At 41.6% G+C, this 26481-nt stretch overlaps 1 protein-coding gene across 1 annotated transcript in view; it reads right to left on the bottom strand.

Moving 5' to 3' along the window:
• LOC115162606 (MAM domain-containing glycosylphosphatidylinositol anchor protein 1-like) overlaps positions 1-26481 on the bottom strand; it is a 367347-nt gene that overhangs the window by 331164 nt on the left and 9702 nt on the right. Inside the window, exon 2 of the mRNA XM_029714070.1 lies at positions 16450-16539. Coding sequence (XP_029569930.1) covers positions 16450-16516 — 67 coding nt within the window. The 5' untranslated portion in view covers positions 16517-16539. The remainder of the gene's footprint in view (positions 1-16449; positions 16540-26481) is intronic.

Genomic DNA, 26481 nt, shown 5'->3' on the forward strand with positions numbered 1-26481 from the left:
GGAGCGGTACTGGATGCTGTGCCTGGACCGGGCACCGGCGCAGAGGAGGGCTCCGGCCATGGAGCTGGGTTGGACGTCGTGCCTGGACTGGGCACCGGCACAGAGGAGGGCTCCGGCCATGGAGCTGGGTTGGACGTCGTGCCTGGACTAGGCACCGGCACAGAGGAAGGCTCCGGCCATGGAGCTGGGTTGGCTGCCATGCCTGGACTGGGCACCGGCGCAGAGGAAGGCTCTGGCCTTGGAGCGGGACTGGACACCTTGCCTGGACTGAGCACCGGCGCAGAGGAAGGTTCCTGCCATGGAGTGGGACTGGACACCATGCCTGGACTGGGCACCAGCGCAGATGAAGGCTCCTGCCATGGAGCGGGACTGGACACCGTGCCTAGACTGGGCATCAGCGCAGGTGGCACCGGACTGATGACACGCTCCTCAGGTCGAGTGCGTGGAGCTGGCACATATTTTTTAAACATATGGGAGACATGCCTGTAATTGCATTCATGTGTGTATCTAAAAAATTATCATTTGTGTATGCCTGTGGCCTCATGGCATGTGTGCGTATAGAACACGTTTCCCTTTGGGGAATGATCAATCACTTAGAGCCCAGACATACTCAAAGAATAACTGCTATTGACATATCTTTGAGGTCTTGCTATGTAACGTATAGTTGGAATTAATAAATTCCAATATACACTGAGTGTATAAAGCATTAAGAACGCCTTCCTAATATTGAGTTGCTCACCCCCCCCCCCCCCCTTGCCCTCAGAACAGCCTCAATTCGTCGGGGCATGGACTCTACAAGGAGTCGAAAGCATTCCACAGGGATGCTGGCCCATGTTGACTCCAATGCTTACCACAGTTGTGTCAAGTTGACTGGATGTCCTTTGGGTGGTGGACCATTCTTGACACATGGCAAAATGTTGAGTGTGAAAAACCTAGCAGCGTTGCAGTTCTTGACACAACTGTGTGCCTGGCACCTACTACCATACGCCGTTCAAAGGCCCTCACCCTCTGAATGGCACACATATACAATCCATGTCGCAATTGTCTCAAGGCTTAAAAATCCTTCATTAACCAGTCTCCTCCCCTTCATCTATTTAACAAGTGACATCAATAAGGGATCAAAGCGTTCATCTGGATTCACCTGGTCATGTCATGGAAAGAGCATGTTTTGTACACTCAGTGTTAGGTTTCTTATGCCAAAATTAGGACCCAGTCTTCATTGTTTATGTAGACAATAGTGATGCTAATAGAGTAGCTACTGTCACAGGCTGATGGATTAACATGAAATGTTTTCTTCTTTTGAGTTAGCATATAAACTCTTTTGTTCTAGATTGAACATTCAGATGTTGAGTTTCCCAAGAGGATAAGAAGTCCCTCTCCTGTCTTAGAAGGTAAAAGCGATAATAGCACTTTCCTATTTCCCCCTGGGACTCGTCTGTGTGTGTGTGTTTGTGTGTGTCTGGGACACAGCATGCTGGTGGAGCTCGGCGACGTGAACCTCTTCAAGATGAATCAACCCTGCCATTGTGTTCGCTTCCTGGGAAATTGATGTAAGCAAAAAGTTAAGAGACTTAATTCATAAATAAATCACACAATAAACAATGGTGTTTGCGTTGTCTGTGGAAGGGGCGATGCAATACGTTAGCAAGGGAAAGCAGATTTACACTCACTGCACATTACGAAGAAGTAAGACCGCGGGAGACAAACATGCATTACGGCGGAGGCAGTAATACAACAGGATAGAAAAAAAGGAGGGTGAAAAAGATACGAGATGAAAGCCAAAAACAAGTCTTGGGAAGGTGAGTCAATGCCACAGGCAACGGCAGGGTGTGTAAATGTAATGTTTCTGTGATCTGTGTGATGTCATAGCGATGACTTTTACGCTTTTCACACTACACACTCTCATTCAAATAAACACATACAAGAACACACACATATATGTAATAGTGCCAGATATGCACACAAACATATAAAGTAGGCATTGCTGTTATGATTTCAGTTGTCCTAGATGTCCTTTGTTTTAAATGTATTATTTTGTCAATTTCTTTGCATTGTTGTTTTCTTCTGTCTTTTCCTTTTTTCTCTTTAGTTCATTCTCTTGGTTGTTGGTGCATTGGGGGGTTCCTGGGGGTGGGGAATGGAATTATTATTTTATTTTTTTAATTCTTCCGGGGAGGGGGGGGGGACTGTGGGAGGGGTCTCGAATGGTTGAGGGACAGATATTGGGGAACTGTGGGGGGATCTTGGAGGGTTTGGGTTTCACAAGATTGTGATCATGAAAAAGGAAACTATGACATATTTTATATCACTATCATGCACACGCACCCTCACACATAAGGATGGCTCTGTTGCGGAAAGACTGATACATGTTTGATAGTGTCTTGATGCTGTATTGTTTGTCCTTCATGTTCTAATACTTTAATGTTACCCCTTCCTTGTTTTTTTTTGTAATAAATAAAAAAATAATTTTTATTTATTTATATATATATATATATATCCTTGCTTCAGGGTCTGAGCTACAGGCAGTTAGATTTGGGTATGTCATTTTAGGTGAAAGTTGAAAAAAAAGGGGCTAATCCTTAATTAATTTTCCCAACCAATGCACATTGTGACACACAGGTGAAGTATGTAAAACTCTAAGCGAACATGCCTACATGAAAGCCTGTTGCATTATTGTAGTAATAATTGCCTGTCCTAACATATCAAAAGTATTTTAAGGGAAAGATCAATGAGAGGAGTGATGTGAGAGGAGAGCGAGTGAGTGAGTGAGTGAGGAAATGTAGAGTTGGATGACAAGGTGGGAGGAAAATACTACAGACAAGGAGAAGGAATGAAAGTTAGGCACATGAAATCAAATAAAATAAATAAAGAAATTAAAAGGATGATATCAGAAAGTAATTAATGAAGATGAGAATAAGGAGATGAGGGAGAGAAAGAAGATACAAAAGTTCCACAAAGGAGGGAGGGAGAGACGGTGGTCTCTGAAGTAAGCAATGTTCTCACTGCGGCTCACAACCCTCCTTTCGCCCTCATGTATAAGTCATGACCTGCCAGCTGTTCCAACACACACACACAAATAAAAGCCCGCATACACAGACACCTATGTTATTTCTGCCCCTTGGCCATGAAGAGTCACATCACCACCAACCCCACCTCTCTTGATAACATCTGACTGATCAGAAGAAAGAAAATAACTGAAAAACTCTCTTTGACAGTTCCCCACCGAAAGGCGACTGTACCTCTTTCTCAACCCACTCTATTTCCTCTTTCATCTCGAGGTGTGTGTTTCTTTCTTCCCCAGCTATGTAAAACTCTTCATTTCAAGTTTCCTGGTGGGATACGCACCTAGGGACAGCCACCCCTGACACAGGACTTTAATTGGCGGAAGCTTTAGGGAAAAGCCGACCCGTTTGGAAGTGGCCCGGGCCGCCGCGACACCGCTAGCCCCCGCTAGCCCCCGCTAGCCCCCGCTAGCCCTTAGCCATGAGCCTGTTGGGCCAGGGGTTGATGCTAAAGTAAACCACGATGGATCGGGACTTGGGTTCTGACCCGCGGGTTAATAGAATTTCTGTGTACCAGCCGGCCACACTGCCAGGGCCCAATGAAATAACAGGGACTTTGGGATAGTATTGGGAGAGGAGATAATACATGAGAGGGAGATGGTGATGGATAGCAGAAAACTATCCCTGTCTCTCAGTTATTTGAATGCAAGTGTGTGTGTGTGTGTGTGTGTGTGTGTGTGTGTGTGTGTGTGTGTGTGTGTGTGTGTGTGTGAGAGAGAGAGAGAGAGAGAAATCAAAGGAGAGAAGGCAACCTGCTGTCTTTCTGACACACATACAGTATACACACACATTCTCTCTATCTCAGGGGGGAGATCAAATCCGCCATCTATAGTGTTTTCACTTCATTTTGCCTATAGGAGAATATTACAAACTAGAGGGACTGAGAGAGTATGAAAGGAGAGAGGATAAGAGTATGTAGATGAGAAAAAAAGAGAGGAGGTGAATCAGAGAAAAAGAGAGGTGATAGAGAATGAGAGAAGATAGAGGAGAGAGATAGAGAGTGAGGAAGAATAGCTCAGCTCTCGACCTTCCAAGGCCCCAGACACTATTGTCTCTCTCCTCCACTGTCCTCCACTTTTTCCCAGCTAAAAAGAAAGACATTTTGGCCCCTACTGTGGAAATGGCTCCTAACTGCCATTGTATAGTTTGGGGCCTAAATACCATCAAATTGTATTTGTCACTTGCGCTGAATACAACAGGTGTAGACCTTACAGTGAAATGCTTACTTACTTCAATCTCCCAGCAGGGCCTGGAGAAAATATATTACATTGTCTTTACATTAAAAAATACATCTTCCTTCTATAAAAGTGAATGCAACAATAGTCATTTCTCAACCATTATAGAATGCATTTCATTACAAAGTCATTTAAAAGAAAACAGCACAGTAATTTAGACAGTAATTTAGACAGTAATTAAATCAGAGGGATAAACAGGCAGGTGGGAGAAACAGTATGAAGGGTTGGAGTGGGGATTGAACCCCAGTCTCTGGTGGGGAGAAGTGTGTGTGACCACGGGCCATGCAACGTTTATTACAACTTGAGACAGAGTATGGTTTGGCCATCGAAAGTAAGCAGCTCAGAGGCTGATGTCCATTCATTGTGGACTTTGTCACCTTGTTTTATTATTCAGAGACTGATGCTTATATACTGCATGAACATGTTAACACAGACAGAGAGAGAGAGACAGACAGAGACAGACACAGAGAGACACAGAGACACAGAGACAGAGAGACAGAGAGACAGAAAATGTGTGTGTATAAATGAATGTGTGACAGAGAAAGAAAGGAGGAGGGCAGAAACGCGAGAAGATTGTCATCACTAGCTCATGTGGCTGCGCTCCCCCCTCTCTTCCTCCATCTCTCTATCCCTCCCTCCCTCGCGCTCAAACGCCTCACAGCCACAGATAAATTATGAATGGTAATTAAAAAAGGGCAATATTCAGCATCCAAAAAACCCACATGCGGCGGTGAGAGACATAAGAGAGAGATAGACAAAAAAGTGCTGAGGATGAGGAAGACGAAGAGTCAGTCACTGTAGGCCCTGGTGGTCACGGGCGCTATAACTCTGGTCTTTCTAGACCACAGGCCTTTAAGAAGCAGTTCAATTCATGAATACAGTAGTAGAAGAAGTGTGTGTGTGTGTGTGTGTGTGTGTGTGTGTGTGTGTGTGTGTGTGTGTGTGTGTGTGTGTGTGTGTGTGTGTGTGTGTGTGTATCAATAATGTAGAAAACACAAGTGTGTTCCAAGAATACCGGAAAGTCTTCCATGAGTGAGAGAGCGTAAATTCAGGCCTGCACATTGAGATGGAGGTCAATGCCACAATTTATGTTATGTTGCACAGAAACTATTTCTTAATGTAATTACATGTTACTACACAGTCTAGTGAACCTTTATGACAATCCAATCATTGTTTTAAATACCTCATCTGTGGTAAGGAAAGAGTGTCCATATTCTCCACACTCTGGATATACATTTTCCTTTTCAGGCACAGATAAAGGGTCAGCCTGCCACTGCCCAAATCTTAACCATTAAGTGGAAAAATGCATAACTGATCTTAGATAATTGTATAGTGGCAACTTCTGGCACATGTTGCCGTCTTTGGCATGCATTGTGCCTAAGCAATACAAGATATTAGCTCTCCCTCTCTCTCTCTCCTGTTAGCACCCCTTTTGATTGACAAGACTGTGTTAGAATCTTTAGACAACTGTATCGAAATACAAAAGCAGCACAATCGATGAACAGTAACGCAAAGAGGGATCAGGACGAATCGATTCTAGATATCATTAGCAGTATAAGCCACTAGAGTATCTAAAGAAAAGCTTAAGAAGTCAGACACAATGAGAAATTTGACTGCCGACAGGTACTTAGCACAATAGGAGGCCGTTCCTTCTAGAACAAAAGTTGTACCTGCTGCGTACCAACCTGGTACTCCACCCCCTTTTCATCAGAACTGAAACAATAAAGCTGCACAATACACATTTTATTCTAGCTCTTTTACGTCTAGCTAACAAGTGTTGTGATTAAAGGACTTTTTTGTTAGTGCACATTATCAAACCTATCTCATTTGTTAGTGAGCTAGCTAGCAAGTGTCCAGGCAATATTATTGTACATAAAGCTGCCTCACGCAACAAAAACAGGAGATAGAATAACCCTAACCCTATGGGCCGTTCTGGTCCGGGCAAGGCTTACTTAGTTACTTTATGACAAGGGTTTAGTAGGCTAATGAACATGATAGGCGTGAGAGGGCTTTCCGAGTGGAAGTGTCAAATCAGGTGTGTTTGCAACATTCGGCTCCCCAAGGACAGCCAGTCGCATCTATCTCCGTAGGTGACAACACAGCTATCACATTTGGTCCTTGGAAGTTGTGGGAACGTACATCGCCTTCGGAAAGAACGCCTTGACCTTTTCCACATTTTGTTACGTTACAGCCTGATTTGAAAATAGATTTTTTTTAAATCCTCAACAATCTACACACAGTACCTCATAACAACAAAGAGAAAATATATATATTTTTAATTTATGCACATTAATTAAAAATAAAAACCAGAAATAGCTTAGTTACATACAGTACCAGTCAAAAGTTTGGACACACCTACTCATTCAAGGGATTTTCTTTATTTTTACTATTTTCTACATTGTAGAATAATTGTGAAGACATTAAAACTATGAAACAACACATATGGAATCATGTAGTAACCAAAAAAGTGTTAAACAAATGAAATTATTTTTTAGATTCTGCAAAGTAGCCACCCTTTGCCTTGATGACAGCTTTGCACACTCTTGGCACTCAGGCCCTTTTGATAATCGTGCCTCATTAGCTCATTGTTATGGATGTATCCAAATAAATGTCACTAGAAAACAGCTTAAACAAATGCAGCTACTTTGCTGTTATTCTGGCTGCACTTTTTGACGTGACTGTAAATTAGCCGTAGTTGGCTATCTAGCAAGCAAGGGATACGATCGTTGCCAGCACGTATGGCAATGGAACATTTAGAACGAACAACTGGGTTGCGTTTATAGACACAGAACAAAAAGACTGAATGACTGGGTCACGTCTCTAGCAACCCTAGATTTGTGTCGGGTCTATATCTTGTGGAAGGATGAAATAGTATGAATAAATTTATCATAATAAAGTTAATGAAAATATGGCGATTATTATTTGAATATGTTGGTAACCCGTTGTATAAAAGTGATAATGCCCTCGAAGCCGGTGTTTGTTGGATATATTGGCGAAGTCTTGGGCCTAACACACGTGCCAATATATCCAACGAACACCGGCTTCGAGGGCATTATCACTTAAATATGGACACTTAGATTGTGTATATGTTTAGTGGCACCTTTCCTATGATGTAAATTGTCATCATTTCCAAATGGTCATGTTGGCTAGCTAAGCTCGTTTTCTTGTTGCTAACTTGTGATTGAGATGCTGTTCTTTATTTGCATCCATTTGTGTGAATGTACAGTATATAGTGACTTTTTCCTCTTACATTTTCTCCTTTCTGTATCTATCACAGTTTAACAAACAAAATATATTCTACAAAAGATTCTTAACGGTACTAGTGCCTCCTGATTCTTTATTGGAAGAGTGTAAGCTGTCTGCCAAGCTTTGTAGCTTACATATTGTTAGGGCAGAACACTTGGCCTGCAAAACGATTCCATATGTCACGCAGCTGAGAGCTGAGTGAACCGAATCACACAGGGTTGTGACAGCTAAGGACACGGTGTCCTGGTGTGGTTCCTGTTCACATGTTCATGCTCTCCCCATTGAGTAGACTGTAGATTACATCTAGATGGCTACCAATATTAGCTATTTATGGTCTAGGCTACTATCCTATTTAAAATATAATCCTGGGAGCTACCATCGGCAACTCTGTGATACAGCTGCCAAGTGGAAGAAGCACCTAGGTCAGCAGAAACCTCGATACAACACCAGTGCACTGGTCATTCGCAATGGCTTTAGTGGCCAAATCTACTAATTATATGCATATTCTAGCTTCTGGGCCTGAGAAACAGGCAGTTTACTCTGGGCACGCTTTTCATCCAAACTTCCCAATGCTGCCCCCAATCCTAATTAAGTTAAGGACAAAAAGGCAAGGTATTGGAGTGGCCATCACAAAGCCCTGACCTCAATCCTATAGAAAATTTGTGGGCAGAACTGAAAAAGTGTGTGCGAGCAAGGAGGCCTACAAACCTGACTCAGTTACACCAGCTCTGTTAATTGACTTGCCTGGTTAAATAAAGGTTAAATAAATCAAATAAAAAAGGCCCAGCTGCTGGGTAAACCCAACAGATGGTTAAACATTTTTTACTCATGGTTAAATTAGCCCATGTTTGCGTAATCCAAACAACCAAACATGTTTGGTTTTTCACACAACCCAACTGGTTGGGTCAAAATAACCCAGGTTGTGTGTTCTGTCCAATATTTACCCAGCACTGGGTTATCAAACAACCCAAATGTTGTTGTTTTTAACCCTGCATTGTTTAGTGTATGTAGGTTTCAATAGGTTCATTATGCAATACTAGGAATCCCCTCGAAGCCATGCTCTTCTTGCTGACTTAATAGACATTACCAAGTACTGAGAAAGCCTCAAACTTTTCTAATTACTATTCAAATTTCATGTCAAATAGATTTTATGTCAGAGCATTTGGATGCACAAAGCAAGCTGTAGGTGGAAATGCATTAGGCCCATTATTATTATCATTGTTAATATTAATAATATTATAACTTGTTAATCTCTTGTGGCACCAAGAAAGAAAATGTTCTGGGACAAGACAAGTAAGATCATAAGATGAATGAGAAAGGAGTAACTAAATCGGACTGTGTCCTACCAACCTGGACTCAGGGGTAGACGTCACATAGTAAACACAAATCTGCAATTTTTAAATTAGAATGATATGTTATGTATTCATTTGTGGATGTATGGTATGTATGTATTCATTTGTGGATGTCCATCATCCATTTCATATGATATTTTACGAATTACAATTCATATGATATGTTACAAATCACAATTCTGTCACGTCCTGACCAGTATAAGGGGTTATTTGTTATTGTAGTTTGGTCAGGACGTGGCAGGGGTGTGTTTGTTTTGTGTTGTCGGGGTTTTTGGGTTGTGTTCTATGTTTTGTATTTCTATGTTCTATTTTCTAGTTTTTCTATTTCTATGTCTAGTTTCATTGTTTTGACCTTCAATTGGAGGCAGCTGTTCCTCTTTGCCTCTAATTGAAGGTCCTATTTAGTAGGGGTGTTTTTCTATGGGTTTTGTGGGTAGTTTCCTGTTTGTTGCACCTGACAACTGTTTTCGTCGTTCTTTTTGTTCAGTGTTCATTTTTATTTAATAAAGAGAAAATGAGCATTCACGTACCCGCTGCATGTTGGTCCAATTCATACGATGCCCGTGACAAATTCGTATGATATGTACAAGTTAGAATTTGTTGTGGCTAATGCTAACATTAGCTAAGTGGCTAACATTAGCTAGGCTACGGCTTAAGGATAGGGGTTAAGGTTAGAAGTTAAGTTAAAGGGTTAAGGTTACTGGAAGAGTTAACAAACATGGTAAGTAATTGCTAAGTATCAAAAAAGTAGCAAATAGTTGCAAAGTTACAATTTAGCTAAAATGCTAAAGTTGTCCGTGATAAGATTCGAACATGCAACCTTTGGGTTGCTAGGCATTCGCGTTCTACGCCCATCCACCCACCCTCCTTTAATTTTTTTAAAACGATCTTTTGGTATTTATTTCATTAGTCCATTGTTGAGATACTCCCATAATGTTTTGCTTGTCAGCCATTAAGTTTTGCATCATATGATGCAAGACACAGCATCATATGATGCAAAATGCATCATAGGGGGAAGATTTCTGTATTTTGAAGGTAACACATCTTGAAAACTTGATTGCTGACAAGCAAAACATTTAGGGACTATGTCAACAATGGACTAACAAAACAAATACAAAAAGATCGTTTTTGGGTGGACTTTTCTTTTAAGTAACCTTCTGTCTCATGTATCCATACCAAAAATAACATATCATACTAATCTGAGTGTCCCGGATTTTCATTTACTATGTTATGTCTAGTCTATGAGACCAGCCCGGTACAACTGTGCGTATTTTTTGTTGTTGCAATAACTCAATATTTGCGTTGTTTATTACCATCATATTACACTGAATGATCAGTGTAACACACACACAAACACACACACTTTATTACCAGGGGGCAGGGCTACCGACGCTAAGGCTAATCTGAAGATGGTGCTGGCTAAAGCTAAAACTGGTTAGTGTAGAGAGTATAGGGATATTGTTATCCATGTCGGCACCAACGATGTTAGGATGAAACAGTCAGAGGTCACCAAGCGCAACATAGCTTCAGCGTGTAAAGCAGCTAGAAAGATGTGTCGGCATCGAGTAATTGTCTCTGGCCTCCTCCCAGTTAATTGTCTCTGGCCCCCTCCATCCTAGCTTGGAGGGGTGCTTTCATCTTATCTACGAACATAGACAGGGCTCTAACTCCCCTAGCTCCACAATGAGATAGGGTGCAGGCCAGGGTGCAGGCCAGGCGCCAGGCAGCAGGGTGCAGGCCAGGCAGCAGGGTGCAGGCCAGGCAGCAGGGTGCAGGCCAGGCAGCAGGGTGCAGGCCAGCCTGGCAGCTTAGTGGAGTCTGCCACTAGCACAGTCAATGTAGTTAGCTCAGCTATCCCCATTGAGACTGTGTCTGTGCCTCGATCTAGGTTGGGCAAAACTAAACATGGTGGTGTTCGCCTTAGCAATCTCACTGGAATAAAGACTTCCTCCATTCCTACCATTATTGAAAGAGATTGATACCTCACATCTCAAAATAGGGCTACTTAATGTTAGATCCCTCACTTCCAAGGCAGTTATAGTCAAGGAACTAATCACTGATCATAATCTTGATATGATTGGCCTGACTGAAACATGGCTTAAGTCTGATAAATGTACTGTGTTAAATGAGGCCTCACCTCCCGGTTACACTAGTGACCATATCGTCGCGCATCCCGCAAAGTCAGAGGTGTTGCTAACAAATTTCAATACACAAAAAAACCCGACGTTTTCGTCTTTTGAGCTTCTAGTCATGAAATCTATACAGCCTACTCAATCACTTTTTATAGCTACTGTTTACAGGCCTCCTGGGCCATGTACAGCGTTCCTCAGAGTTCCCTGGATTCCTATCGGACCTTGCAGTCATGGCAGATAATATTCAAATGTTTGGTGACTATAATATTCACATGGAAAAGTCCACAGACCCACTCCAAAAGGCTTTCGGAGCCATCATCAACTCAGTGGGTTTTGTCCAACATGTCTCTGAACCTACTCACTGCCACAGTCATACTCTGGACCTAGTTTTGTCCCATGGAATAAATGTTGTGGATCTTAATTTTTTTCCTCATAATCCTGGACTATCGGACCACCATTTTATTACGTTTGCAATCGCAACAAATAATCTGCTCAGACCCCAACCAAGGACCAAATTCGTGCTATAAATTCTCTGACAACCCAAAGATTCCTAGATGCCCTTCCAGACTCCCTCCGCCTACCCAAGGACGTCAGAGTACAAAAATCAGTTAACCATCAAACTGATGAACTCAATTTAACCTTGCACAATACCCTAAAAACAAAAAACATTTGTCTTAAGAAACTAGCTCCCTGGTATACAGAAAATAACCGCGCTCTGAAGCAAGCTTCCAGAAAATTGGAACGGAAATGATGCTACACCAAACTGGAAGTCTTCCGATTAGCTTGGAAAGACAGTACCGTGCAGTATCAAAGAGCCCTCACTGCTGCTCGATCATCCTATTTTTCCAACTTAATTGAGGAAAATAAGAACAATCCCAAATGTATTTTTGATAACGTCGTAAAGCTAACTAAAAAGCAGCATTCCCCAAGAGAGGATGGCTTTCACATAAATTCATGAACTTCTTTGAGGAAAAGATCATGATCATTCGAAAGCAAATTACGGACTCCTCTTTAAATCTGCGTATTCCTCCAAAGCTCAGTTGTCCTGAGTCTGCACAACTCTGCCAGGACCTAGGATCAAGAGAGACACTCAAGTGTTTTAGTACTACATCTCTTGACACAATGATGAAAATAATCATGGCCTCTAAACCTTCGAGCTGCATACTGGACCCTATTCCAACTAAACTACTGAAAGCTTCCTGTGCTTGGCCCTCCTTTGTTGAACATAATAAACGGCTCTCTATCCACCAGGTGTGTACCAAACTCACTAAAAGTGGCAGTAATAAAGCCTCTCTTGAAAAAGCCAAACCTTGACCCAGAAAATATAAAAAACTATCGGCCTATATCGAATTTCCCATTCCTCTCAACATTTTTTGAAAAAGCTGTTGCACAGCAACTCACTGCCTTCCTGAAGACAAACAATGTATACAAAATGTGTCAGTCTGATTTGTGACCCCATCATAGCACTGAGATTGCACTTGTGAGGTGGTAAATTACCTTTTAATGGCGTCAGACCGAGGCTCTGCAGCTGTCCGCGTGCTCCTAGACCTTAGTGTTGCTTTTGAGACCACCGATCACCGCATTCTTTGGAGAGATTGGAAACCCAAATTGGTCTACACGGACAAGTTCTGGACTGGTTTAGATCTAATCTGTCGGAAAGATATCAGTTTGTCTCTGTGGATGGTTTGTCCTCTGGCAAATCAACTGTAAATTTCGGTGTTCCTCAAGGCTCCATTTTAGGGCCACTATTGTTTTCACTATACAGTCGTATGAAAAAGTTTGGGCACCCCTGACAATTTCCATGATTTCCATTTATAAATAATTGGGTGTTTGGATCAGCAATTTCATTTTGATCTATCAAATAACTGATGGACACAGTAATATTTCAGTAGTGAAATTAGGTTTATTGGATTAACAGAAAATGTGCAATATGCATCAAAACAAAATTAGACAGGTGCATAAATTTGGGCACCCCAATAGAAAAATCACATCAATATTTAGTAGAGCCTCCTTTTGCTAAAATAACAGCCTCTAGACGCTTCCTATAGCCTCTAATGAGTGTCTGGATTCTGGATGAAGGTATTTTGGACCATTCCTCCTTACAAAACATCTCCAGTTCAGTTAGGTTTGATGGTTGCCGAGCATGGACAGCCCGCTTCAAATCATCCCACAGATTCTCAATGATATTCAGGTCTGGGGACTGGGATGGCCATTCCAGAACATTGTACTTGTTCCTCTGCATAAATGCCCGGGTAGATTTTGAGCAGTGTTTTGGGTCGTTGTCTTTTTTAAATATCCAGCCCCGGCGTAACTTCAACTTTGTGACTGATTCTTCAACATTATTCCCAAGAATCTGCTGATATTGAGTGGAATCCATGCGACCCTCAACTTTAACAAGATTCCCAGTACCGGCACTGGCCACACAGCCCCACAGCATGATGGAACCCCCACCAAATTTTACTGTGGGTAGCAAGTGTTTTTCTTGGAACGCTGTGTTCTTTTGCCGCCATGCATAACGTTCCTTGTTATGACCAAATAACTCAATCTTTGTTTCATCAGTCCACAGCACCTTATTCCAAAATGAAGCTGGCTTGTCCAAATGTGCGTTTGCATAACTCAAGCGACTCTGTTTGTGGCGTGTGTGCAGAAAAGGCTTCTTCCGCATCACTCTCCCATACAGCTTCTCCTTGTGCAAAGTGCGCTTAATTGTTGAACGATGCATAGTGACACCATCTGCAGCAAGAGGAGGTTGTAGGTCTTTGGAGGTGGTCTGTGGGCTGTTTTTGACCGTTCTCACCATCCTTCGCCTTTGCCTCTCCAATATTTTACTTGGCCTGCCACTTCTGGCCTTAACAAGAACTGTGCCTGTGGCCTTCCATTTCCTCACTATGTTCCTCACAGTGGACACTGACAGCTTACATCTCTGCGATAGCTTTTTGTAGCCTTCCTCTAAACCATAATGTTGAACAATCTTTGTTTTCAGGTCATTTGAGAGTTGTTTTGAGGCCCCCATCTTGCCACTCTTCAGAGGAGAGTCAAAGAGAACAACAACTTGCAATTGGCCACCTTAAATACCTTTTCTCATGATTGGATGCACTTGTCTATGAAGTTCAAGGCTTAATGAGCTCACCAAACCAATTGTGTGTTCCAATTAATCAGTGCTAAGTAGTTACAGGTATTCAAATCAACAGAATGACAAGGGTGCCCAAATTTTTGCATAGCCTATTTTTCACATCTGATTTAATTTCATACAACTTAATATTGCTACACTAAAAAATCTTTGTCTGGACAATACCCCAGAACTCAGCTTTTATTAGAAAATGAATGGCATGCCACTGTGATCATTTTCTGTGACGACAGAGTAAATTATTATGCAGCCTCAGAGGGGTGCCCAAACTTTTTCATGCGACTGTATATTTTACTTCTTGGTGATGTCTTTTGGAAACATAATGTTAACTTTCACTGCTATGCGGATGGCACACAGCTGTATATTTTGATGAAACATGATGAAGCCCCAAAATTGCCCTACCTGGAAGCCTGTGTTTCAGACATAATGGCGGCAAATTTTCTACTTTTAAACTCGGACAAAACAGAGATGCTTGTTCTAGGTCCCAAGAAACAAAGAGATCTTCTGTTGAATCTGACAGTTAATCTTGATGGTTGTACAGTCGTCTCAAGTAAAACTGTGAAGGACCTCGGCGTTACTCTGGACCCTGATCTCTCTTTTGACGAACATATCAAGACTGTTTCAAGGAGAGCTTTTTTCCATCTACGTAACATTGCAAAAATCAGAAACTTTCTGTCCAAAAATTATGCTGAAAAATGTATCCATGGTTTTGTCACTTCTAGATTAGACTACTGCAATGCTCTACTTTCCGGCTACCCGGATAAAGCACAAAATAAACTTCGGTTAGTGCTAAAAGCGGACGCTAGAATCTTGACTAAAACCAAGAAATTTGATCATATTACTCCAGTGCTAGCCTCTCTCCACTGGCTTCCTGTTAAGGCAAGGGTTGATTTCAAGGTTTTACTGCTAACCTACAAGCATTACATGGGCTTGCTCCTACCTATTTTTCCGATTTGGTCCTGCCATACATACCCACACGTACGCTACGGTCACAAGGCTCCATTATTATGGAATGGTCTGCCTATCCATGTGAGACGCAGACTTGGTCTCAACCTTTAAGTCTTTATTGAAGACTCATCTCTTCAGTAGGTCCTATGATTGAGTGTAGTCTGGCCCAGGAGTGTGAAGGTGAACGAAAAGGCACTGGAGCAACGAACCACCCTTGCTGTCTCTGCCTGGCCGGTTCCCCTCTCTCCACTGGGATTCTCTGCCTCTAACCCTATTACAGGGGCTGAGTTACTGGCTTACTTGTGCTCTTCCATGCCGTCCCTAGGAGGGGTGCGTTACTTGAGTGGGTTGAGTCACTGACGTGGTCTTCCTGTCCGGGTTGGCGCCCCCCCTTGGGTTGTGCCGTGGGGGAGATCTTCGTGGGCTATCCTCTGCCTTGTCTCAGGATGGTAAGTTGGTGGTTGATGATATCCCTCTAGTGGTGTGGAGGCTGTGCTTTGGCAAAGTGGGTGGGGTGATATCCTGCCTGTTTGGCCCTGTCCGGGGGTATCGTCCGACGGGGCCACAGTGTCTCCCGACCCCTCCTGTCTCAGCCTCCAGTTTTTATGCTGCAGTGGTTTGTGTCGGGGGGCTAGGGTCAGTCTGTTATATCTGGAGTATTTCTCCTGTCTTATCCGGTGTCCTGTGTGAATTTAAGTATGCTCTCTCTAATTCTCCCATATTTCTCTCTCTTTCTCTCTTTCTTTCATTCTTTCTCTCTCTCAGAGGACCTGAACCCTAGGACCATGCCTCAGAACTACCTGGCCTGATGACTCCTTGCAGTCCCTAGTCCACCTGGTCGTGTTTCTGCTCCAGTTTCAACTGTTCTGCCTGCGGCTATGGAACCATGACCTGTTCACCGGACGTGCTACCTGTCCCAGTCCTGCTGTTTTCAACTCTCTAGAGACAGCAGGAGCGGTAGAGATACTCTGAATGATCGGCTATGAAAAACCAACTGACATTTACTCCTGAGGTGCTGACCTATTGCACCCTCGACAACGACTGTGATTATTATTATTTGACTGCTGGTCATCTATGAACATTTGAACATCTTGGCCATGTTCTGTAATAATCTCCACCCAGCACAGCCAGAAGAGGACAAGCCACCCCTTATAGCCTGGTTCCTCTCTAGGTTTCTTCCTAGGTTCTGGCCTTTCTATTAAGTTTTTCCTAGCCTCCGTGCTTCTACACCTGTATTGCTTGCTGTTTGGGGTTTTAGGCTGGGTTTCTGTACAGCACTTTGCGACATCAACTGATATAAGAAGGGCTTTATAAATAAATTTGATTGATTGATTGATTATTTCTTACCGTACACTCCTTGCCCTCGCGCATACGGGTAGATGATAGAAAATACCAAAATCCAGAAAAGCTCCATCTTCAGCTCCGATCCCTCATAACCTGGAAAGTCGGAGAGAGAGAAGAGCAGGTTTTTCAGTCTGAGTGAATGGGGAAAGAGGAGGGCATGAGAGCACCATGACTAGATTGAAGGAGCCACGGTAGATTATAGTGAGTAGCGTGTAACAGCGACAGTAGACTAGTTAATAATCCAGACATGAGAATAAGTGAGGAGTATTACATCTATGTTTGTTCGGCCCCGTAAATTTTATAACTCCCTCGCACATATAATTAAATTGTAATAATTCTTGTGTTTGACAGGATTGCCTAAAGTTATTATGGTGTATTTCAGAATTTGTTAACAGGCAGGTAAGGGCAGTGAGCATAACACGATTTCACCCACCGGCATATCACCACACACATAGCCTATGTCACTCAATTTGGCAACTGATTTAGTTTCGCCTAGCATGATGAATTCATTGTGAATTCATACACTTGTCTCTTTCAGAAAAGTAACCCATTCGGGAAGTATTCCAATCCCTTGACTTTTTCCACATTTTGCTACGTTACAGCCTTATTCTAAAATGGATTAAATACATTTTATTCCTCATCAATCTACACACAATACCGCATAATGGCAATATGAAAACAGGTTTTAAGAAAGTTTTGCAAATGTATTAAATATAAAAAACAGATACCTTATTTACATAGTAATTTAGACCCTTTGCTATGAGACTCGAAATTGAGCTCAGGTGAGTCCTGTTTCCATTGCCCATCCTTAAAATGTTTCTACAACTTGATTGTACATGATTTGGAAAGGCACACAACTGTCTATATAAGGCCCCACAGTTGACAGTCCATGTCATAGCAAAAACCAAGCCATGAGGTCGAAGGAATTGTCCGTAGAGAGCTCCGAGACAGGAAGCTCCCCAAATACATGTGTGCCAAACTTGTAGCTTCATTCCCAAACTACTCAAGGCTGTAATCGCTGCCAAAGGTGCTTCAAGAAAGTACTGAGTAAAGGCTCTGAATACTTTTGTAAATGTGATATTTCAATTTTTTTGGTTTATAAATTTGCCAAAATGTGTAAAAACCTGTTTTGGCTTTGTCATTATGGGGAATTGTGTGTAGATTGACGTGGAAAAAATAACAATTAAAAATGTTTTTGAACGAGGCTGTAACGTAACAAAATGTGGAAAAAGTCAAGGGGTCTGAACACTTTCCGAATACGCTGTATATAGTGTATAGGCCTACAAGTCAATATCTCGCTCATTTGTGTGCCTCAAAAGTAATTGTCTGCGTTCATTAAGTCTGCACACACTCTCTCTGGTTGAATTAACATTGTTTCCATGTTATTGGAAATCAATGTGATGACGTTGAATAAACAAGTAATCAACATAAGGGCATTTCGTATTTTTTTCATTCAACTTCTGACCTAAATCCAATGACATGGTGACATTTTTTGTTGATTTCAAGTTGAATTCATGTTAGTTGACAACTCAACCAAATTTAAATCAAAACTAGAACTCAACCAAATGTCAGTTCAATGTCTAGTTTTGAATTACGTCTGTGGCCTCACCCCATTGAGAGTGGCACACTCCCACGGTTGAATAGTCTACTATATAAAATATGCACGTGACTAGTTTCAGGAAATTAAGCGTATGTCTCATGTCACTACTTCACAGGAGAGGTATTTGAATGGTTTTTTTTTAAATCAAAATGCATTTTGGCAGAAATGCCTTCTAGACCATGTGAACTTTCATGTGCCTTAATTACAAACTATTATGCCATCTGTAAATATGAATAAACTCATTAAATTATGAGCCTAGTTGGTTTTGCCACGGAAACCTTTCTGCTAGCCATGATTGGCTGAGATAATGAATGGGCTGGACATGCCGAGAGATGAATTCTGATTGGTCTATGATATAGCACCTGCTGTTTATAACATCAAATTTTATTGGTCACATACACATGGTTAGCAGATGTTAATGCGAGTGTAGCGAAATGTTGTGCTTCTAGTTCCGACCGTGCAGTAATATATAACAAGTAATCTAACAATTTCACAACTACCTTATGCACATGTAACAGTATTGCTTCCGTCCCTCTCCTCGCCACTACCTGGGCTCGAACCATGGACCCTCTGCACACATAGACAACAGCCACCCTCGAAGCATCGTTACCCATCGCTCCACAAAAGCCACGGCCCTTGCTGATCAAGGGGAACAACTACTTCAAGGTTTCAGAGCGAGTGACGTCACCGATTGAAACGTTATTAGCGCGCACCCCGCTAACTAGCTAGCCATTTCACATCGGTTACACACACAAGTGTAAAGGAATGAATAAGAATATGCACATATAAATATATGGATGAGCGATGGCCGAACGGCATAGGCAAGATGCAGTAGATGGTATAAAGTACAGTATATACAGTTGAAGTCGGAAGTTTACATACACTTAGGTTGGAGTCATTAAAACTCGTTTTTCAACCACTCCACAAATTTCTTGTTAACAAACTATAGTTTTGGCAAGTCGGTTAGGACATCTACTTTGTGCATGACACAAGTAATTTTTCCAACAACAGGCAGACTATTTCACTTTCACAATTCCAGTGGGTCAGAAGTTTACATACATTAAGTTGACTGTGCCTTTAAACAGCTTGGAAAATTCCAGAAAATGAAGTCATGGCTTTAGAAGCCTCTGATAGGCTAATTTAAATAATTTGAGTCAATTGGAGGTGTACCTGTGGATGTATTTCAAGGCCTACCTTCAAACTCAGTGCCTCTTTGCTTGACATCATGGGAAAATCAAAAGAAATCAGCTAAGACCTCAGATAAAACATTGTAGACCTTCACAAGTCTGGTTCATCCTTAGGAGTAATTTCCAAACGCCTGAAGGTACCACGTTCATCTGTACAAACAATAGTACGCAAGTATAAACACCATGGGACCACACAGCCGTCATACCGCTCAGGAAGGAGACGCGTTCTGTCTCCTAGAGATGAATGTACTTTGGTGCGAAAAGTGCAAATCAATCCCAGAACAACAGCAAAGGACCTTGTGAAGATGCTGGAGGAAACAGATACAAAAGTATATATAGCCACAGTAAAAATAGTCCTATAACAACATAGCCTGAAAGGCCACTCAGCAAGGAAGAAGCCACTGCTCCAAAACCGCCATAAAAAAGCCAGACTACCGTATGCAACTGCACATGGGGACAAAGATCATACTTTTTGGAGAAATGTCCTCTGGTCTGATGAAACAAAAATAGAACTGTTTGGCCATAATGACCATCGTTTTTATTTTATTTATTTTTCTGTTATTTTACCAGGTAGATGAGAACACATTCTCATTTACAGCAACGACCTGGGGAATAGTTTCAGGGGAGAGGAGGGGGATGAATGAGCCAATTGTAAGCTGGGGATGATTAGACAGCCGTGATGGTATGAGTGCCAGATTGGGAATTTAGCCAGGACACCAGGGTTAACACCCCTACTCTTACGATAAGTGCAATGGGATCTTTAATGACCTCAGAGAGTCAGGACACGCGTTTAACGTCCCATCTGAAAGACGGCACCCTACACAGGGCAGTGTCCCCAATCACTGCCCTGGGGCATTGGGATATTTTTTAGACCAGAGGAAAGAGTGCCTTCTACTGGCCCTTCAATACCACTTCCAGCAGCATCTGGTCCCCCATCCAGGGACTGACCAGGACCAACCCTGCTTAGCATCAGAAGCAAGCCAGCAGTTGGATGCAGGGTGGTATGCTGCTGGCTTATGTTTGGAAGAAAAAGGGGGAGGCTTGCAAGCTGAAGAACACCAACACCATCATGTTGTGGGCGTGCTTAGCTGCAGGAGGGACTGGTGCACTTCACAAAATAGATGGCATATTGAAGCAACATCTCAAGACATCAGTCAGGAAGTTAAAGCTTGGTCGCAAATGGGTCTTCCAAATGGACAATGACCCCAAGCATACTTCTAAAGTTGTGGCAAAATGGCTCAAGGACAACAAAATCAAGGTATTGGAGTGGCCATCACAAAGCTCTCACCTCAATCCAATAGAAAATTTGTTTGAGTCAGTATGTTGGCAGCAGCTATTCAATGTTAGTGATGGCTGTTTAACATTCTGATGGCCTTGAGATAGAAGCTGTTTTTCAGTCTCTCGGTCCCAGATTTGATGCACCTGTACTAGCGGTCGACCGATTATGATTTTTCATCGTCGAAACCGATACCGATTATTGGATGACCAAAAAAAGCCGATAGCGATTAATCGGCCGATTTTTGTATATATATTCGTAATAATGACAATTACAACAATACTGAATGAACAATGAACACTTTTATTTTAACTTAATATAACACATCAATAAAATCAATTTAGTCTCAAATAAATAATGAAACATGTTCAATTTGGTGTAAATAATGCAAAAACAAAGTGTTGGATAAGAAAGTAAAAGTACAATATTTGCCATGTAAAAAAGCTAACGTTTAAGTTCCTTGCTCAGAACATGAGAACATATGAAAGCTGGTGGTTCCTTTTAACATGAGTCTTCAATATTCCCAGGTAAGAAGTTTTAGGTTGTAGTTATTATAGGACTATTTCTATCTATACCATTTGTATTTCATATACGTTTGACTATTGGATGTTCTAATAGGTACTTTTGTATTGCCAGCCTAATCTCGGGAGTTGATAGGCTTGAAGTCATAAACAGGGCAATGCTTGAAGCATTGCGAAGAGCTGCTGGCAAACGCAGTAAAGTTAAAGTGTACTGTAGCTGGCTGGCTCACTAGCTAACATTACGTGTATGATCTCTGTAGTGTTGGATTCTAGCTTGAAATACTTGCTATACTAGAAGTTAATGATTACATGTATAAGGAATGTATATAGTAGGTCAATTGAGTGTGGATAAGAACTAGGGGTATGGAAGTTACTGAGTGAGGAAAAAGGCAATCACCTGGTTGCGGTCACTGATAAGGTTAGATAGCCGTGGATTAGGGAGGAGATTTGAATTGTTTAACCCTTTGTTGGTTATTACATGATTCCACATGTGTTATTTCATAGTAAATAGTAAAAATAAAGAAAAACCCTTGAATGAGTAGGTGTTCTAAAACTATATATATATATATATATATATATATATATATATATATATACTACCGGTAAATATATATGGGAAGCAAGCAAATGCCTTTCACTGAGCTGTGTAAAGACAGACTGACAGGGATGAGTCAATTAATTTTAATGTATCTTCATGTTCTTTTGCTGTTGTTTGCAGCTGCACTATCCTTCACCAACTACGGAGTTGGGGAAACACGTGTGGACCTGAATTGTGATAACTGCAGTGGCCAGAACAAGTTTGTGCTCTGGTATTGTGCCTGGAGGACCATGCACAAGCTACACCACAGTCTGGACATTCACTTCCTCATGTCAGGCCACACTAAGTTTGCCCCCGACTGGTGCTTCCGGCCACATCAAGCAGCGCTTCAGAAAGACCAGAGTGAACACTTTGTCTGAGATTGCTGGTGTTGTGAAGGACAGCACTGTGACAGGGGTCAACATCCCACAGCTGGTTGGACTGGAGGATGGTTCGGTGCTGGTGGAAAGCTATGGCTGGCTACAACACTGACTCAGTACTTCAGGCCACTGCCACAGTTCAAGCAGTACCAGCACTTCAGGTGAATATAATTTCCATTGCATTGTATGAGGTTATTCTTCTTATCTAAACTAATGTGTTCTTCTCTTTTAGTTATTTCCTGTTTTACAGCTTCGATGCTTTGGAGCCTGGTGTTGTTATCGCGAAGGAGCGTTTGGACTCAGTCGGGACCAGATTTCAGCTGCTGCACTACGCTGATGTCCTTCCTCCCATAGATGGTCTGCCTGTACAAGCACCACCTGGACTGGACACAGATAGACAAATGTATTTTTTTTAGAAGATCAGTGAGTTTTGCAATGAAGAGGCCATGGACATCACATGCCCCGCACCAAAGTCAAGACAGAAACACGCTCTCCGAAAATAGATTATCTTGTTCATGCGTGGTTCGGGCGGACCAGTTCATCACTGGGGGTGAGTTCCCAGCCATCAGCACTATCTGCAGTGCCTCTATTCACATTGCTGTTACTATTTATTTTTTATCCTGCTGCTCAGCCACTTTACCCCTTATTTTATGCATACCTGATCTATCACCAGTATCACTGATATGGTTATTGATATTGTTATTGTGCATGCTGTATATTAAGTTTTTCTTTCTCTACTGGCATTGACAATTGTTCTTTTTTATATTAACACTATCTATTTATGATATTGCTACTATGTCATCTAATATTTATAAAATATTTTTATCTGGACACTTTCTGTTTACCTGAAATGTTTCCTTTTTGTAGGCTACTACTTTTACCACTTTTACACTACTCACTGTTCAGCACGTGTCATAAGGCCATGGTAAATTCAAAAGACTAAAGCTAATACTTCTCTGACAAAATTAACATTGTTTTACAGAGCCAATAGAATAATGTAGCTAGCTACATAAGCACGATTGAGTACAACACCATAAAGGTTATGAAATGAATAACGGTACCCTGCGCGTCCCCGGTTATAAGGAATACACAAACATGTATTATGCTCCATACATACAGTGAGCTACAGTAGAAACGACATACAGAAACTATTATAACGTAACAAGACACTTACTTTGATAGAAACACCCACATGTCCAAAGTTATCATGTAGTAATAAAAACAACAATTAAGGCGAAGCGGGCACCAGACGGAAAATGAAAAACATTGTGCAGGTCCTGTTTTGACTGGAGATGCGCACATGTCTGCATACTTGATCTGCGGAAACAATGGGGAAGTGCCTAAAAAATAAATTGTCCGCAAAAGTGAAATGGCCTACTTTTATGTGAATAAATGAGGAGGCGGAACACACCTCAATTCAATCTGTTGTTAGAAAAAAAACTTGTTAGAAAATCATTTGAAATTGACAAGTTGAAACAGCCACAATTGCATACCATTCAGCATTGTTCACGCCCTCTTAAGCCAGCCCCAGCCATCTCTTTAAGGATTCACATGTGAGCTCATGTGATAAACACCGAGTAGTGTAGTAAAGATTAAGACTAAAAGTGGTAAAAGTAGTAACCTACAATAAGGAACAATTCCAAGTAAACAGAAAGTGTCTAGATAAAAAAATATATTATTAATATTAGACGACGCTTACCCAGACATTATAGGTCATATGAAAACAAATGCTATAACCCCCAGCCACATCAAGTGGTGGAAAAAGTACGAAATTGTCATACTTGAGTAAAAGTAAAGATGTCTTATTAGAAAAGGACTGAAGTAAAAGTCACCCAGTAAAATACTACTTAAGTGTCAAAAGTAAACAGAATTGCTAAAATGTACTTAAGTATCAAAAGCAAAAATCATTTCAAATTCCTTATTAAACCAGACGGCCCAATTGTATTTTTTATTAACGGATAGCCAGGGGCACACTCAAACACTTAGACATAATTTACAAACAAAGCATGTGTTTAGTGAGTCTGCCAGATCAAATGCAGCAGAGATGTTCTCTTCATAAGTGTTTGAATTAGACAATTTTCCCATCATAATGTAACAAGTACTTTTGGGTGTCAGGGAAATTGTATGGAGTAAAAAGTTTATTTACTTTTGGAATGTAGTGAAGTAAAAGTTGCCAAAAATATAAATAGTAAAGTAATGTACAGACATCCCCCAAAAATGATGTAGTACTTTAAAGTATTTTTACACCACTGCCCAAATGCCTTCACACCCATTCATTAGCATTCTTTATATACTGTTACACACACTTATCACATAGTATTCCATACATAGGTTAAGGCCATGCAACCTGAGTTGAAACCTGAGTGAGGTACACATGTACATAAACAGATGCATGCACCATATATTTATGTTGTGAACACTTGATACGGTCACATGATATTGTGGTAGGTCACAAAATCACATTACGACCACACGTCAATAATAATTTTATATATCAATATTTTGCTAAGTCGATGGGTCTCCACAGAAGATGTAAGCGGTACAGTCAAATGGTTACTTGGATTTTCAGAAATAGTGTCAATATCAATAAAATACACAGTATGCACAAGAGCAATATCAGTGATAGACAAGAGTAGTTATATGCATACAATCAGTGGCTGAGCAGCAGAATAAAATAAAACAGTAGCAGCAACATATGGCGTGTGTTAGGAGAGAGTCGTGAATAGAGGCACTGCAGATAGTGCTGATGACTGGTCCGTCCAAACCACGCATGAACAAGGGAATCTACATTCGGAGAGCCTGTTTCTGTCCTGACTCCGGCGCAGGGCATGTGATGTCCATAGCCTCTTAGTTGCAAAACTCCCTGATCTTCTCAAAAAATATACATTTGTCTAGCTGTGTCCAATCCAGGTGGTGCGTGTACAGGCAGACCATCTATGGGAGGAAGGATGTCAGCATTGCGACAACACCAGTCTCCAGAGCATTGAAGCTGGAAAACAGGGAAAGAAAAAATAAAATCTGAAGACATTACAACCTTGCACAACATCAATTCACCTCAAGTTTATTTAAGAAGAATAACCTCATACAATGCAATGAAAATGGTCCGAAGCACCAGTTGGGGAAAACTTGGTGTGGCATGTGATCAGGAAGTGAAGGTCCAGATTGTGGTGGAGCTTGTGCATGGTCCGCCAGAGCACAAACTTGTTCTTGTTTTGGCCACTGCATTTATCACAATTCAGGTACACACGTGTTTTCCCAACTCCGTAGTTGGTGAAGAAACGGTGCATGTAGTTGATGACTGCGCTGCTGCCTTTGCTGGATGACATGCCTTCATCAATCAAGTAGTTGACTTGTTGTGGTATTCCTTCACATCAGACACCAAACAAGCGACACTTGCGAGGAGTTAATAAGTAGATGGGACCTGGCTGCATAGGGTCAGAAGGATAGCGCACCTGCAAACAACAAAAGACCAGTAAGATAAATTACAAATCATTGTCTCACCCCTGTCCGTCTGCCTTAACCCCGCTCAGTGAAATGTATTTGCCTGCCTCCCACATAAACACGTTTTTTTTTTGTGCATATCTATCTATCTATGTCCTTAATCAGTATAAAATAGGAAATGTTGCTTACTTGTTGGGCAAAATCAAAGCTGTAATGCATCCTGATGTCTTTGCTTGCTGGTTCAGTACGGCCCCCAGAGACAACTGCAGGTCTTGACAGGTGGTCTTGCAGTCAGCAACCATCTTCTGGTAGACAGACCGCTCACTGAACAAGCTGGAGATGCTGCTCTTGCTTCTTCAGCTTGGCTGACTTTAACAGCTTCTGGAAAATACAGAAACAAAGTGAGATCAATAAAAGGAGTGCCAATCATGTTGGAGGTAAATTTAATAATCAAAATGTTTTTATGCTTTACATACCAAGTGTTGTCATCGATTCCTTGTAGAGACGCCACACTGCTGCTTTTGTCATATGGGATGGCAGCAGCTTTCCACCAAAGTGTTTGTGTCCTGGGTGGCGTCCTGGTAATACTATTGCATTATCCTCTGCGTTGTTGTTGATGAAGTTCACCACTCGCTGCAAATCCTCATTTCTTCATGTGTAACCTGTGCTTGCGTGGGCCAACTCTCTTTTTGATGGGAGGCATTAGACCATTCTCCTTGTATGACTGTTGGAGGAGTCAGGTGTGTCCTACAGATGCTGAAAGACACATTCCAGATACAAATATTTTATCATTACTATACAATAGATGCGAAATGGCATTCTGAGATATCACTACACATAGTTCATCTAACGTCAGCTAGCTAACAGCAAGCTTTGATTTGAGGTCTTTTGTTTAGACATGTAGTCAGCTAGTCAGCTAAACAATTAACCATAGAGTACTAGGCTAGCAATGCAAACCGACTATCATAGCTAGCTAAAGTTAACAAAATAGGTTCAATGTTATCTAGCTAACATTAGGCTATAACTAGCTATGCGAAATGGCATTCTGAGAAC

The sequence above is a fragment of the Salmo trutta genome, chromosome 25 (genome assembly GCF_901001165.1).
Source record: "Salmo trutta chromosome 25, fSalTru1.1, whole genome shotgun sequence".
Taxonomy (NCBI): domain Eukaryota; kingdom Metazoa; phylum Chordata; class Actinopteri; order Salmoniformes; family Salmonidae; genus Salmo; species Salmo trutta.